This window comes from Ursus americanus, chromosome 14 (assembly GCF_024610735.1).
Source record: "Ursus americanus isolate L20-20 chromosome 14, mUrsAme1.1.p, whole genome shotgun sequence".
Taxonomy (NCBI): domain Eukaryota; kingdom Metazoa; phylum Chordata; class Mammalia; order Carnivora; family Ursidae; genus Ursus; species Ursus americanus.
Genome location: NC_142140.1, coordinates 48244481 through 48260176, shown reverse-complemented (window position 1 = coordinate 48260176; position 15696 = coordinate 48244481). Strand labels below are relative to the sequence as shown.

Sequence of the window (15696 nt, the reverse complement as noted above, 5' to 3'; positions counted from 1 at the left end):
TATGCTAGTGTCTTTAATCCCTCTGATTTTCTTAAAGGTGTGTAAGATCAGAAACCACTTCATTTCCTTCCAGACAGATAGCCATTTGTGCCAATTTTTATTCAACAATCCAGTCTGTTCCAATTGAAGTACAACCTCCCCATATGTTAAATGTCTGTGTCTACTGTGACCTAATTCCTGACTCTTTCAGAAAATAATTACAGAACATTTACTGTGTGTCAGAAAGTTCTAGATACATTTTACGATATATTCTCTTATGTCAAGGTCTTCACTAAATTAACTACTAATTGATGTTGATACTATTCAATGAGTGTGTGGTCTATCATGTTCAGTTCATTTTTAAAATTTTAAAATTATGTTCAGTAGCCAACATACAGTCCGTCATTAGTTTTTGACGTAGTGTTCAATGATTCATTATTTGCGTATGACACCCAGTTCTCACCACAACACGTTTTTGATGTTCCTTTTGGTTTTGTTTAATACAGTTGGGTGAAGTCACCCACGTTAACAAGTTTCTTCACCTTTGCCATCCTTCTTATTCTATAGGTCTTTGATTTCTTCAATGTGTGTTTACATAAAGGCACATATACTCCCATAGCTTGGGAAAAACAAAGGGAACAAGGAACAATGAGCATCAAGTGTCTGCTCACTTGGTCCTGCACATACTGGCAAAGGCAGAGGGCAATAAAAGAAATGTGTGTGTGTGACATAATGTCCTCATGGAAAAATCACATGAAGAAGCTATCTTGAGTAAGGATGGATTATTATGGCAGGTGCGGGACATATAGAGCAGGATCTGGGGTGAAGATGGGGACCAGGACTAGAGAGTGTCCATTGGATTTGTGGAAAACATCAAAACCCAAAGGACAGGAATAACAAAGAAAAGATGTCACATAAGACAAGTGAGGAAGGGACTTGCTTGCCTGCCTCACCCCTCAACAAGCCAAATAAACAGCAGTTGGTCAAATAAATACGGACTGGCCACCAGGAAAGGAAGCCTTCTGCTCCTTGATATTAAAACAGACCACCTGCTGTTCTACTTTGTATATTTCCTGCTGTGAAGTGTTGGTTTATACCTTTTGCTCATTTTCCTCTCAGAGCATCCCATCTATAACATGTTTCACATCATGAAAATATCACTATTTTCATCTTTTTGCTCCTTATTATTTTTGCCAGGCACCCTATATTCATTGCTCCAAACAGTGCCTGGAACACGTTTGACACCCAGTATCCATCCCTTAAAGGAGTGAAAAATATTCTCAATGAATCAAGAATCTACATTATGCTGAGGAAGAGACTGATTACAGAATTCCTAATGTGAATTTGTGCTAGGGATGCCCTAATGGGGATGAGACCACACACACATTTTGAAATTAATTTATTGGCTCTAAAATATAAGTGGTAGCACATATGTTAGGTTACAAAAACACTTGTTTGTGTGAAATTAGTCATTTATTTTTCTATATCCTGGTAGTTACCTCCAACCCATGGACCCAGGGAACCTTACAGGAGTTTCAGAGTTTCTTCTTCTGGGATTATCAGACGACCCAGAACTGCAGCCCCTCATATTTGGGCTTTTCCTCTCCATGTACCTGGTCACTGTGCTTGGAAACCTGCTCATCATCCTGGCAGTCAGCTCTGACTCCCACCTCCACACCCCCATGTACTTCTTCCTGGCCAACCTGTCCTTTGTAGACATCTGCTTCACCTCCACCACCATCCCCAAGATGCTGCTGAATATACAGACAGAGAGAAAAGTCATTACCTATGCAGGCTGCATCACCCAGATGTATTTTTTCCTACTCTTTGCAGGATTGGACAACTACATGCTGACCGTGATGGCCTATGACCGATTTTTGGCCATCTGTCACCCCCTGCACTACACTGTCATCATGAATCCCCAGCTCTGCAGACTACCGGTTCTGATGTCCTGGGTCATGAGTGTCCTGCACTCCTTGTTACAGTGCTTAATGGTGTTGCGGCTGTCCTTCTGCACAGTCTTGGAAATCCCCCACTTTTTCAGTGAAATTAAACAGTTGGTCCAACTTGCCTGTTCTGACACATTTCTTAATCATATGGTGATGTATTTTGGAGCTGGGCTGCTGGGTGGTGGTCCCCTTGCTGGGATCCTTTACACTTACTCTAAGATTGTTTCCACCATACTTGGAATATCATCAACTCAAGGCAAGTATAAATCATTTTCCACCTGTGCATCTCACCTCTCAGTTGTCTCCTTATTTTATTGTACGAGCCTAGGAGTGTACCTTAGCTCTGCTGCTCCCCAGAGCTCCCAGGCAAGTGCAGTGGCCTCGGTGATGTACACAGTGGTCACCCCCATGCTGAACCCCTTCATCTACAGTCTGAGAAATAAAGACATAAAGAGGGCTCTGAAAAGATTCTTTGTAAAGGAAACTATAAAAAGGCCCATTGTCCTGGGGCTGAAAAAATGCAAGTGATAGCAGGACGCAAAGCCTGAGAGCCAGCAATGGTAATTCTTTGATCAGATTATGGACTCAGAATTTACTCTTTCTCTTGATTTCGTGGACTATCCCTTCCTGTGACATCAACTTCTCTGCCCAATTTGAGTAACCGTCTGTATTAACCTTTCTGCTCTCTGGTATCTCAGTGTTGTCCTTAGTTGTTTTCTTGCTCTCCTAAATTGATTCCCAATTTTGGACAAAATATTGGAAATTCTCTTGGGGTGCCTGGGTAGTTCAGTCAGTTAAGCATCTGCCTTTTTATCAGGTCATGATCCCAGAGTCCTGGGATCGAACCACACATCAGGCTCCTTGTTCAGTGGGAAGCCGCCTTCTCCCTCTGCCTGCCGCTCCTTCTGTTTGTGCTCTCTCTCTCCCCCTCTGTCAAATAAATAAATAAATAAATAAATAAATAAATAAGTAAATAAACAAACAAACAAACAAACAAAATCTTTTAAAAAACACAAAATATTGGAAATTCCCATTAATCTCATGAGATTCTATAGATTTGTTAAGGGTAATTTCTTCTGAAAGGAAATATATCATATTGAGGAGGTTTTCTTTTGCTTTCCCAGAAAACAATCATGAGTTGTTCTGCTCTAATGAAAAAACAACAACAACAACAACAACAACAACACACAATTGGAAGCAAAGCCATTTATAATTTCTTAAGAAAGTCTGAGACCGCAGGTCACCACTTTTGTGCCCATAATTCCTTTAAATATCTGATCTTCCTGAAAATGTAACCTTAACATATACTGTGTTTTGTAACAAGCCATTGAGTTTTATTTTTCTCCTTAGGATCCTGTTCTCTTATTCATCTCAGTGTCCACATTACCTAGTCACTGAAAAAAACCGATAATCAAGCACACATCTCCGGTTGTAGTGCACATAGAAACACAAATTTCAATAAATAGTTAACATAATATGGCTGTAGAGTCAGAGATGAAGCAAAATTTTAGTCAGACATTTATTAATGTGCAAATAATATTTTCATGCTGCCCATCTGCTTATTGATGATGTGAGGCTGGCATCCATGTGTAAGGGGGTGTATCATTGGGATGAAGAAGAGCTTGCATAATTATGTTTTCTGTTTTGTATTCCTGCTACTGCCTGGAAACTTCCATGTCTCCCTACAAATATGATTCATTGAAGTGTAATTGCATACAACAAGATGCACACATTTAAAGTGTACAGTTTGATGGGGCACCTCGCTCAGTGGGTTGAGCATTTGACTCTTGGTTTTGGCTTGAGTCATGATCTCAGGGTCCTGGGACAGAGCTCCTTGTCAGGCTTGTGCTGAGCTGGGTGGGACTCAGCTTGGGGATTTCTCTCCCTCTCCCTCTGTTCCTCCCCCTGCTCACACACTCTCTCTCTCAAATAAATAAATAAATCTTAAAAAATAAATAAAGTATACAATTTGCTGAATTATGGGAGGCAGACAAAAATTAAGACTATAGGGGGACGCATAGGACTCTCGTCTCCAGTATGAGGGACGGACCTCCTACAGCAGACAATGCAGAAGGGGACCACCTGGGCCTCCGGGCCACTGCTCTCCCTTTGTCCTTACTGCAGATGCCCTCCTGGGAGGGGTCCCATGACCCACTTGGCAAGTGCCAAAGAGGACCAGGAAATGGAACTGGAAACATGACCTTCTGTTTATGCAGGAGAAGAAAGACTCTGGGAAGTAAGTCCAATTTCCTTTCAATACATCAGAGGTGAAAGTGGTGATCCTAGAGCCTTCTTAATAGAGATATTTTGGACAGAAGCATATCCCCAAACACTTCCAATCATAATTGTGAAAGCTTTTTTTTTTTTTTTTTTTTTTTTTATGACCCTGGTATCATCAGCTGTAAAGCAGAGTGTATTAGCCAAGTTAGGGGAAGCAGTGGGAGGTAATCTCATCTCGTGACCCGAGGACCTACACGTCATTTGAATATGCCAAGGAGAGTAAAGAGCTGTTCATGGAGAATCAGCATCCCTTGAATGCTACTACAACCATAAGCAGTATCATCTCCATTGAAACTCCTAATATAGCCCCATCGAGTAAGGAAAAAAAGACAAAACAAAGCAAAACAAAAAACAAGAAACAAAACAAGTTTCAAAAACCCAGAAATGTAAGCCGGCAGAGAAAACAGATCACAAAGGAGAACTTCCCCAAGGATGGAACTGGGTTGATGTGGTGGAGCATTTAAGCAAAACTGGCTCTAAAGGTGATGAATTGTGCTTGGGACTGGACACAAGGGAAGAGCATCCTTTAAACAGTAAACTGGGTTCAAAATCCTTCATTACTCTTTTCTGGGATTGAGGTGGCTTTTTATAAAACATAATTTTTTTGTATGTTTCTTATGTAAAAATGTTTTAGGCTGAAAGTTCATGAAGAAATCTGGTTGTATTAAACCATTTTCACCAACTTGCTTTAAAAGGGGAAATCTTAAAAAAAAAAGATTCCACATGAATCCATTTATGTAGAATTCAAAAAAGGTATGCAGTGAGTTTTAACTCCTTCGTTATGTTATTGATAAAATGGGATGAACGTGAGCCTCGATTTCCTTATTTCTAAACGTAGTGTTCGGGAAGGAGCCCTAACTTCAGACAGATGGTGTGAGGAATACATGAAAAGTGTACAAGCACTTTGTTAAGTCCAAAGAAAACATTCAAGGCTAGGAATGTGAGTATGTATATGTGTGTACATCTGTATACACCTTTCTCTCATTAAACACATTCACACACATTTATGTAGAGACACAGAGACTTCGTTACATACCATCTATTATGTTGAAAGGAAACCTGAAACACAAACTGAGGGCTTCAGAGGGGAGGGGGTGGGGGAATGGGATAGGCTGGTGATGGGTAGTAAGGAGGGCACGTATTGCATGGTGCACTGGGTGTTATATGCAACTAATGAATCATTGAACTTTACATCAGAAACCAGGGATGTACTGTATGGTGACTAACATAATACAGTAAAAATATTATTATGAAAACAATTTAAAAAATAAAAATAAAAAAATGAAAGGAAACCTGAAGTTGGAGGGGATACAAATGAATGAACACTTGAATGAGCCTAAAAAAAAAGAATGTAGAATTTTGACACAAAGCATTCCTTATCTTTAACAATGAATTGTTATTAATCTTAAAACTTCAAAGGCATCAGTGTCAAAACCACATTTACATTTATGCAGCGGGAAATCACTGTCCAGCTAATGGGGCAGAATATCTCCAAACTGAAACGGATTTTCTCCTTCCAGTTAAGGTGGGATTTCAATACCAAATGCCTTTACCCAAGGGAAGTTCACTGAATGAGTTGAAAGGCTCAAACTCCATTCCTACAAACAATATTTTGTGAAAAAAGTCTGTATTTGATTCCTGCTGTTACAAATGACCACATGAGTGGCTGAAAACAAAGACTTATCTTGTATTTCCAGAAAGTCAGAAGCCTGAAATAGGTCTCACTGGGCTACAACTAAGAGGTCTCATGAGCACTGGGTGTTATATGCTACTAATGAATCACTGAACACTACATCAAATATAATGATGTACCATATGGTGGCTAAGTGAATTTAAAAAAAAAAAAAAAGAGGGCTACAGGGCTGTGATCCTTCTGGACACTCCAGAGGAGAATTCACTCCCTTTCTTATTTCACTTTTCAGTGGCTACCTGCCTTTTTTTTTCATTTTGAATTTATTTTTATTTTATTATGTTCAGTAAGCCAACATATAGTACATCATTAGTTTTTTTCTTTTACTTAATTTTTCTCTTTACTTCTCAGTTTTGTATTTTGTTTATTATTTATTTATTTATTATATTATATTATTATGTTCAGTTAGCCAACATATAGTACATCATTAGTTTTTGATGTAGTGTTCAATGATTCATTAGTTGCATATAACACCCAGTGCTCATCACAACATGTGCCCTCCTTAATACCCATCACTGGGCTAACCCATCTCCCCACCCCCCTCCCCTCTGAAGCCCTCAGTTTGTTTCCCAGAGTCCACAGTCTCTCATGGTTTGTCTCCCTCTCTGATTTCTTCCCATTCAGTTTTCCCTCCTTTCCCTTATGGTCTTCTGCACTATTCCTTATGTTCCACGTATGAGTGAAACTATATGATAATTGTTTTTCTCTGCTTGACTTATTTCTTTTTTTAATAATAATAATTTTTATTATATTATGTTAGTCGCCATACAGTACATCCCTAGTTTTTGATATAAAGTTCCATGATTCATTACTTGTGTATAATACCCAGTGCACCATGCAATACGTGCCCTCCTTAATACCCATCACCAGCCTATCCCATTCCCCCACCCCTCCCCTCTGAAGCCCTCAGTTTGTTTCCCAGAGTCCATAGTCTCTCATGGTGCATTTCCTCTTCTGTAACCCCCCCTTTCTTCTCCTACTAATCTTCCTACTTCTTATGTTCCATAAATGAGTGAAACCATATGATAATTGTCTTCCTCTGCTTGACTTATTTCTCTTAGCATTATCTCCTCCAGTCCTGTCCATGTTGCAGCAAACGTGGAGGAATCGTTCTTTTTGATGGCTGAGTAATATTCCATTGTATATATGGACCACATCTTCTTAATCCAGTCATGTGTTGAAGGGCACCTCGGCTCCTGCCTTTCTTGTCTCCTGGCCCTTTTCCATCTTCAAAGCCTGCAGTCTAGAGTCTGAAAATATCTCTCAGATTCCAATTCTTTGTTCTCTCTTTTCCACTTTTAGAGGACCATTGAGATTATACTAGTCCCATATGCATAATCTTTTTATATTGAGATCACTGATTAGCAAGCTTATTCCATCTACTATCTGTACTCTCTATTTGCTGTCACCCAATAGCCCTTATATGGAAGACTTGATCAGAGAATTTATCAATACCGATAGAGTTATGTGAAAATCTTTTCTTTCAAAATTACAAACACTGAAGATTCCTGGTGGAGAAGACCTAAAGTTACCTACACATGATTCTAACACAGGAAGGGAGCCTTGCTCTCAAACTGTGCCCCACAGAACAGGACCTGCAGCATCACCACCACCTGGGAGCTGGTTAGAAATGCTGAGCCATACACAACTAATGAATCATCGAAAACTACGTCAAAAACTAATGATGTATACTATACAGTGGCTACCTGAATGTAATAAAAAATAAGAAGGAAAGAAAGGAAGGAAGGAAGGAAGGAAGGAAGGAAGGAAGGAAGGAAGGAAGGAAGGAAGAAAGAAAGAAAGAAAGAAAGAAAGAAAGAAAGAAAGAAAGAAAGAAAGAAAGAAAGAAAAATTCTGAGTCCCTGGGCCCACTGGACACCTAATGATTCAGAATTTGCATTTTAACTACAAACTTTGGTGATTTGTATGCACAATGAAGATAGAGAAGTGCTGGTCTAGAATCATATTTTTCACCTTCTCACTGTTGACACTTGGGGCTGGATAAAGATTTGTTTTGGGGATTATAAATGTTCAGCAAGATCCCTTCAGACATGGTCTAAATATCTCCAGGGGCAAAATCACGTCTGGTTGAGAACCACTGTGCCAGAGTTCGAGAACTGGAATCATGGTGACAGAATACCAATCAAGTCTTCTTCCAGTACTACACTTAAAACTGTGGTATTATACTTAAAAATGTGATTTATACTTAAAAATAATTGAGTCCCCAAGATATCAAATCCTGAGTCTTATCCACTTCTAAATGTAAGTTAATAATTTGAAAGTAAAATAATTAAGCATTTGCAAACTAATTATGAGAAAACACACAAAAGCTGATTGTTTTACTAATATTGAGAACTTACACAAATTACTCTATTTTATTATTAAAGGGTCTTTATCACTCTGTTTAGCATACCGATACAATTTCCCATCACTTAAAAAAATGTGTATATATATATATATATACACACACACACATTTGGTCTTCATCCCCATTTGTGGCACAGAGCTTCTAAAACTTCAAATTTTCTAAGTGATGAGAGCAATAAAGATGTCGTTTTGTAGGTTAATGAGGTGACTTTGGGAAAGTACCTATGGAGAGGGGCTGCTTGCTAGGACCAAACATGTGGTTAGTGGACTGGAACTTTAGGTCCCACCTCCTGACTTCTGGGACAGGAGAGGGGCTGGAGATGGAGTCTAATCACCAATGGACAATGATTTAATCAATTGTGTCCATATAATGAAGCTTCCATAAAACCCAAAAGATGGTTCAGAGAGCTTCCAGGTTGGTGAACACATGGAGATGGTAGAGTGCATACCTGGAGAAGGTATGGAAGCTCCACACCCTTTCCCCTTACCTTGTCCTATGCATCTCTTCCATCTGGCTTCATCCCTCCCCTGAGGCAGCACAGCTCAAGAGGGAAATCCTCAAGAGGCAGCCATAAACTTGAACATGTGCAAGCTCACCTACTGAGTCCATCATGTGACCACCTAAGATCAGACCTGAGATGAGCCTGAGGATTCTTGGTAAAGAAGGTCTAGAAACAACTATCCCTGACTCAAACACTGAACCACAGCCTTAGTACTCAAAGACTGGTCCACAGACCTGAATTGGTGGTACCAGTATCAACTAGAAACAGTAACCATTATATGATCCCTCAGCTTCACCCACATCCTGCCAAATCAGAATCTGAATGTGAACAGGATCCCTAAGTGATTCAAATGCTTGTTAATGTTGGAGAAGTTCTGGTCTAGAATAGTGTTTCTCAACCTCTCCACTGCTGACATTTGTGCTAGATAATTCTTTGTGGTGGGGCCATCCTGTGCATTGTAGGAGAGGGAGAGCATCCCTGGCCTCAAGCCACTAGGTGTCAGTAGCACCTCCCTAGTTATGACAAACAGAGATTTCTCCATAACTGTCAAGTGTCTACTGGAGGCAAAATCACCCCTGGTTGAGAACTAATAATTTAAAGGAAGAGAACTGGAAATATCTTGGTGGATTTCCAGTCAAAACTCCTACTCCCTCAGCTCATAACTTGAGACAGCTCATTTCACATCTGAGCCCCACTTTTGCACGTTTGGATTAAGGTTCATTATTGTCCAGGCCTTACAGAGTGGACTTTTGTAAAAATGAAATGAAACAATCCACATAGGATTCTCAGCTCAGTATATGGGGCATAAAATGATGTAAATACCTCATAATAACACACTTTTTAAAATATAGCACTAAGTGGCAGCTCTTCATTGGTATTACTGGCATGAATCACCTGGATGGTTAGTCAAAAGCATCATGAAGACAACGGCACAGTATCCATATGTTTAGAGCAAATTAACATACCCCTCTCTTGTTGAAGAGGGGAGTAGTATTTTTCTAGAGATATCAGGAGATCTTCTGTGCCATAAGACAAACCTTTGGAGGTCGATGGGACCTGATTAAGTAGGTCCCTCAGTCTTAGATTTGGACAAAACACTAACTCAAAATTGTAATAACGATGGAAATAGGTTAGAGCTCTGGAAGCCAGGCAAGATCATGGAGAAGAAGAAAAACTGAATTCACCTGACTTCTCATCTGGTCTCCTGGGAATAGAGAATTGGCTGGAAAAAATTTCCTTTCTGGAAATTTGCAGACCAGTGGTCCATGGGGAAATAATATGCTCAGAGGTGGGAGTGACAAAAGAAACAGTGCCTAATGACCAGACACAGGGAGCTGTAAATATCTCCCCCACTGCAGTCCCTTACCATGGTGCATCCTTGTGCAAAACAGGACATGGTTGCTGCTTTTGGGTTCCTAAGTCTGGCTGGGGGACTCATGCTTCACTGTTTCCTGCTGTTCTGTCTGGGAACAGAGCTTGGGTCTCCATCATCAACCACCTACAGAGGAATTCAGATCTCCACTCGGTGACATTCATCTTACAGACCCCACCTAGGTGAGTCTGAGAGTTCAACAGGTGTTTCAGAAATGGATCAGAGAGAATGGAACCTGAGAACATTTCCCTGAAGTTACCTGAGAGCCTAACCAGCCTGTCCCAGAGCCAAGAGATTGTATGTTTGTTTGCTGGGTTGATTACAAAGGTTAAAAATAATTCATTTAAGAAAGGAAACATGAGAGACTACAGACTCTGGGAATCAAACTGGGGATTTTAGAGGGGGGTGGGGGATGGGCTAGCCCAGTGAAGGGTAGTAAGGAGGGCACATATTGCATGGAGCACTGGGTGTTATACGCAAACAATGAATCATGGAACACTACAAAAACTAAGGATGTACTGTAGCAGTTCAATAAAATCTCAAAGGAATTAGAAAAAAAAAGGGGGTGGCTGATGTTGGCAGCTTTACAAAGACATGCTGTGACACTGGTAAGTAAATAAACTTACATAATCCATAAAAATATTTCATTTAATATATTTTAAAAGAAGTGTTCATTGGACTCAGCAATACAGGGATCACAGTACGTGATGGGAATGGAAGTCCAGTTGGATGGGACAGAGGAAGGACTGGGGACATAAAGTGATTCCAGTGAAATTAGAACATATTCAAAGAGTTTTGCAGGTAAGAGGAGTAGGAAAACAGAGCATTAGGCTTGGAAGCGTGAGCACTGGAGCGAGGGTATTTAAAAAATTTTCGGATGGGGTGCACTTAGCTTACTCTGTATTTAGTAGAAGGATCCAGGTCCGTGGTGGTAAATAGTACCTTGTGACAGCAGTTTTTGAGACGTATATATCACAGTCGTCTCTCCCATTGGTATCCACCGGGGGGAAACTGTACTTAAGATGAATGAAGGGACATGCCAAGGAGCATTACTTTGCAACTATTTTAATACTAAGGAGGCCGAATATATTTTTGACTTCGTTAGCCATTTACTTCAGATATGCAAATTGTTTTTGCAAGTGCCTTGCTTTCATGCACTGGGATCTGTGTGTGTTTTGATTGTATTCTCATAAGCTTCAAGAATGGCGATTTTTTCACCAGGTTTGCTGTTGGCCACTTTTTCCATGTATTGTGTATAGATGTATGTGTAGGATCGAGCGAAAGCCTACGTGGTTTGAGTGGTTGAAATGATCAGTCGATGACATCATGTCCCCCTCATTACTTTGAAACACTGGAATTCTTCTGCATCCTTAGTAGTAAGAATTGCTTTTTACACATACTGCCATCTTATTGCATATCTAATTGTCCTTATTTCTACCATTTTGTGTTCTGAAATGAGATTTATTTTTTAAAAAAATAATTTTATTATCTTTATATTGTATTATTACTATAGCTGTATAGTATATACAATTACTATATAGTAATTGTATATATTACTATATAACTCCATGGGAATGAAGAGAAACAAAACCCACCAATCATACTACTCGTTATTCGTTAGAAAGTCCATTTTTCCTTCAAGTTTTTACATAATTAGTATTTTTATAAAATAGTTAATTGTCACGATAGCACAGAAACAATTTGCATTCTGTGTTTACTTCCATTTCAATGGCTGTGTAATACTCCATTAAGTGGCTCAATGATATCATAGTTTACTTCAATATTGCCTCTTTGTAGGACATTTAAGTTGTTACAGTCTTTTGATACTATGAACAACCCAGGTAACATTTTTGGGCATGTGAGTTTTTCCTCCTCTGGGACTCACCTATTGCAAAATATGACTTTTTTATTCATAATAATATTTTTATTATATTATGTTATTCACCACACAGTACATCTCCTGAGATTTCTTTAAGTAGCAATCACCTCCTGTTGTTATGTGAAACATGTTCTTTCCTATTCAACTAAAGATCCCCTGCATCTTTTTCATAAACATGATTGAGTCCATTTGTGGTCACGTACGATCGAACTATAATGAGCTACTGCTTCCTGCACTCTGTATTAAAAATTACATTTTCCTGTTCTTTTATTCCCAAGCTTTTAGCCATTTCTTCCTGAATTAGAGACCCATGTTGATGTGATTGTTGCTATTGTGTATCTTTTCTATAAAGTGTTAGTATTAGATTATGGTTCAGTTTTGTTGACGACAGTTATTTGAATCCACCACATTTAACATGAGTTTATTTTCCCCACCATTCTTTCTATGTAATGGATTTTCATTTCCTTAAAACTTGTTTCTATAAAAATGCACACCTTTGTGAACATAAAGATGAGAACAAAGCAGATGAGGGAAATAACTGCTCATATGACACCAGGTCTTCAAGGATAAATCATATACAGGAGGAGATAATGCTAAGTGAAATAAGTCAAGCAGAGAAAGATAATTATCATATGGTTTCACTCATTTATGGAACATAAGAAGTAGGAAGATCGGTAGGAGAAGAAAGGGAAGAATGAAGGGTGGTAATCAGAAGGGGGAATGAACCATGAGAGACTGTGGACTCTGGGAAACAAACTGAGGGCTTCAGAGGGGAGGGGGGTGGGGGATTGGGATAGGCTGGTGATGGGTAGTAAGGAGGGCATGTATTGCATGGAGCGCTGGGTGTTATATGCAAATAATGAATCATCGAACTTTACATAAAAAACTAGGGATATACTGTACGGTGACTAACATAACATAATAGAAAATATTATTAAAAAAGAAAGAAAGAAAGAGGATAGACCATCATGCAACATGTAAGATTTTACAGAGTATGATTTGGGAAGGTTTCTGCATGTCAGAGAAGGAACAGAGAAGCAGGACTGGTGTATATCCATTGGATTTTGTGTCAAACAAAGAGCAAACCCCAAAGCCCAAGGCAACAAAGGAATGAATGCCACCAAGGAAAGTCAGAGAAGAGCCAGTCTCATCCACTCTCTGGCCACATAAAAACAAGTGTGATCAAATAAACAGGGCATAGGGACAGGAATGACACTTAGATCAGGGGCCTGAGGTGGACCCCATGAGGAGGCCAGTGGAGCAGTCAGTACAGGCTCCTTGGATTCTGATGTAACATCAGCACCCACTCACTGCCTTTCCCCTCTGCAACTTGGTCTTCTGATGGACTCTTCATTCATACTGTTTTTCCACATGAACAGGTACCGGCTTCTGTTAAAACCACTTTTTTTCCCCTTTACTGCAGTATATTCCAATTTTTTTATTGTCCATAGTAAGCGTGTGTTTATATTATGATCAAGTATGTGTGCACATGCAAACACACAAATCCGCATGCATGTACACACACACATACAAAGATGACTGAACAAAGAGAACAACCATTCATATACTAACAGGAAGGAACTATGCTCAACTTTTTACACATATGGACGCAATCTGTCGACCACCTGAGGAGGATGGTACCACTACCTCCACTATTCCAGCGAGAATAACATTTTAAAATGAATTGGTTGTCTCCCCAAATTCAAACAGCTAAGGTGTGGTAGATCTAAGGTTCAAAACTCATTCACTGATTCAAAAATTTTGCATTTAATATCATTTAGAAAAGTCTTTTACAATTTCATCTTGATAAATTCCCCCTATATTTGTGTGTTGTATATTTTCTGGGGTCAACTGTGGATTTGTTCCTTTTGCTCATATTTCTAGTGGATGTTCATACATTAAGGTGTCTTATAAACATAGCACTCCTTTCTCTTTTGGAGAAATTGCTTTTTGCTGTTTTATTAGTTATTCTTGGCATCAAGGGCATATACCTAGGGTTGAAATGCAGCCAGAAGCAGGGAAATTTTCTCATCATCACGGTATCTTGGGGACCACCTAGGCTTATTTGTCCTTTCTTCCCCCTCTTCCTTTTCTCTGTCTCCATTTAGGGTTTTTTGTTTTGTTTTGTTTTTTGTTTTACTTCTCTAAATACAAGACAAAATGGTTACATTAAAATTGAGCACCAAATTATGTGTTCATGGGATTCTTACCACCTGGAATTTGGGTACTTTTCTATATCATGAGGGTAATGATAATTTGATGTTGAGAGCTTAACTAGTATTACTTCTTTCCTAAATATTATTATTATTTTATAATAATTTTTTATTTTGTTATGTTAGTCACCATACAGTACATCCTTAGTTTTTGACGTAAAGTTCCATGATTCGTTACTTGCCTATAACACCCAGTGCACCATGCAATATGTGCCCTCCTTAATACCCATCACCAGCCTATCCCAATCCCTCACCCCCTCCCCTCTGAAGCCCTCAGTTTATTTCCCAGAGTCCGTAGTCTCTCATGGTTCATTCCCCCTTCTGTTTACCCCCCTTCCTTCTTCCCTTCCTTCTCCTACTGATCTCCCTGCTATTTCTTATGTTCCATAAATGAATGAAACCATATGATAATTGTCTTTCTTTCCTAAATATTACAGCTGGGGGTGAGAAGTTCCTGGTAGGCAATGGTCCCAGAAGTCTGTAGTGTGCCAATATGGGACCATTAAAATAGATTCCAGGATGTAAACTAACACTTGGAAATAAGGAAGGGATCCATTTTTATTGAGGTGCAAGGAACATGATGTGAATGAAGGATTCCTTGTGTATTGAAGTCTCAGCTGCAGTGGGGAAGCCAACTCGTTCTTCAAGCTTCCCTGACACCACCTCTCATCATTCTCCTTCTTGAAGGTCTCCTGACCACATTGGCCCCATTTGAGTCCTGGATATCCAAAGAGAGTGCTTTCTCAGGGCCTTTGCACTGGATCTTTCTCCGACAGGGCACAGAAGTCACCAGATGACCTTACGTCTCCCATGAAGTCTTCTCTGATGTCTCACTGAAAATGTCACCTTCTGTTTAGGTCTTCCCAAACTCCCACGAAATAATACACCCCATGCAATTTCTTTTATGCTTCCCCCCCAAGTGGTAACTATAGCATTTCTGCCATGATACTAATGCCTAATTGTGTTAAAAATAATCATTTTCCCATAATTTCTAGTCATCATAACAACCACATGGGACCAGGCAATGACACCTGCATTTCAGAATTTCTTCTTCTGGGATTATCAAATGATTCAGAGCTGCAGCCCCTCGTTTTGGGCTTTTCCTCTCCATGTATGTGATCACTGTGTTTGGAAACCTGCTCATCATCCTGGCCATCAGCTCTGACTCCCACCTCCACACCCCCATGTACTTCTTCCTCACAAACCTGTCCTTTGTAGACATTTGTTTCACCTCTGCAATCATCCCAAAGATGCTGCTGAATATACAGACACAGAGCAAAGTTATAACCTATACAGGATGCATCAGCCAAATCTGTTTTTCCACACTCTTTTCAAGCTGGGACAACTTTCTTCTGGCTGTGATGGCCTATGACCGCTTTGTGGCCATCTGTCACCCCCTGCACTACACGGTCATCATGAACCCCTGGCTCTGTGGACTGCTGGTTCTGGTGTCCTGGATCATGA

General features: G+C 39.7%; 1 protein-coding gene and 1 pseudogene across 1 annotated transcript; both read left to right on the top strand.

The window, feature by feature from the left end:
- The first annotated feature begins 1487 nt into the window (after window positions 1–1487).
- On the top strand, window positions 1488–2456 carry LOC123796419 (olfactory receptor-like protein OLF4). Its single transcript, XM_045803894.2, has one exon. The coding sequence runs from the start codon at window positions 1488–1490 to the stop codon at window positions 2454–2456; it is 969 nt and encodes a 322-aa protein (XP_045659850.2).
- A 1618-nt stretch (window positions 2457–4074) lies between these two features.
- LOC123796422 (RWD domain-containing protein 4 pseudogene) lies at window positions 4075–4785 on the top strand (annotated as a pseudogene).
- Window positions 4786–15696: the final 10911 nt, after the last annotated feature.